Genomic DNA, 920 nt, shown 5'->3' with positions numbered 1-920 from the left:
ATATAGTGTGTGTGACACACCTTGTAAGTTTCCAACTCAGTCTTTAGCTTCTTCCTATCAGCCATGAAGGTCTTGAGCTTAGTTTGCATGTCGGTTGCCCTGTGCTTGAGTTTATCATACGCCGCTTTCTCAGTCACCGCGCTGGCCTTGAGCTCAGCAACTTCATTCTGCAGAGCTTGCAGAGCATCTGAGCTGTCGTCATTCGCATCGGTGGCCACAGTACTCGCATTGGCATTGGCAGCTAGAAGTGCGTGCGACCGAGTCCAAAAGTAATAATTTGTCAATAATGTGTTTGAAAATTTCAAATACTTGAGCAGTTATTGATAAGAATTGCACATTGCTTGTATCAAACTCCCAGGACACTGGTCTCATCCAGTCAGTGCTGGTAAAATGGAGACCGCTAGTCGCAAGTAAATCCAAATAACAGATACTTCGCAATTCAGTATACGCTTTTCCTAATACGTATACTTATGTACGGACCATAGGGCCATGCTTTCAGCGCCGTTCATGCACTAACTTCATAGCTGGATCAACCACAAGCATACTTTGTAGGGTCTACTAAGAACTATGATATAAATGGGTGTTAAGCAACAGTCCACTAATTTACTTAGAGTAATGTCGTCTCTACAATCATGAACCAAGCATCTGTGAATCGTCCTATTTTCTTTTGTGCTTGATGACAGGTGAAAACAAAACATGCAAATGGATAATTGAATACTTACAGGTACGTAGCCAGATACATGAACAAAACAAAACATCAAGGGATGGCTGTATAAGACTTGCAACTTCATGTATATCAAATTAGTTCTTCTGCACGCATAGACCCCAAAATACCAAAACATCAACACACTAACAAATTCAGCCATGAAAAGACATACAGAGACAGACACAGACATGTATACATACACAAAAGATATATA

At 40.9% G+C, this 920-nt stretch overlaps 1 protein-coding gene across 1 annotated transcript; it reads right to left on the bottom strand.

Moving 5' to 3' along the window:
• Positions 1–241, bottom strand: SARC_17396 (hypothetical protein; the record flags this gene model as incomplete). Its single annotated transcript, XM_014288509.1, has 1 exon — positions 1–241. A coding segment is annotated over one exon (241 nt), but the record flags the coding sequence as incomplete, so codon positions are not given.
• Positions 242–920: the final 679 nt, after the last annotated feature.

Source organism: Sphaeroforma arctica (genome assembly GCF_001186125.1).
Source record: "Sphaeroforma arctica JP610 unplaced genomic scaffold supercont1.10609, whole genome shotgun sequence".
NCBI classification, from domain to species: Eukaryota; class Ichthyosporea; order Ichthyophonida; genus Sphaeroforma; species Sphaeroforma arctica.
Note: the sequence above shows the minus strand (reverse complement) of the source record. Positions and strands in the feature narration are given on the sequence as shown.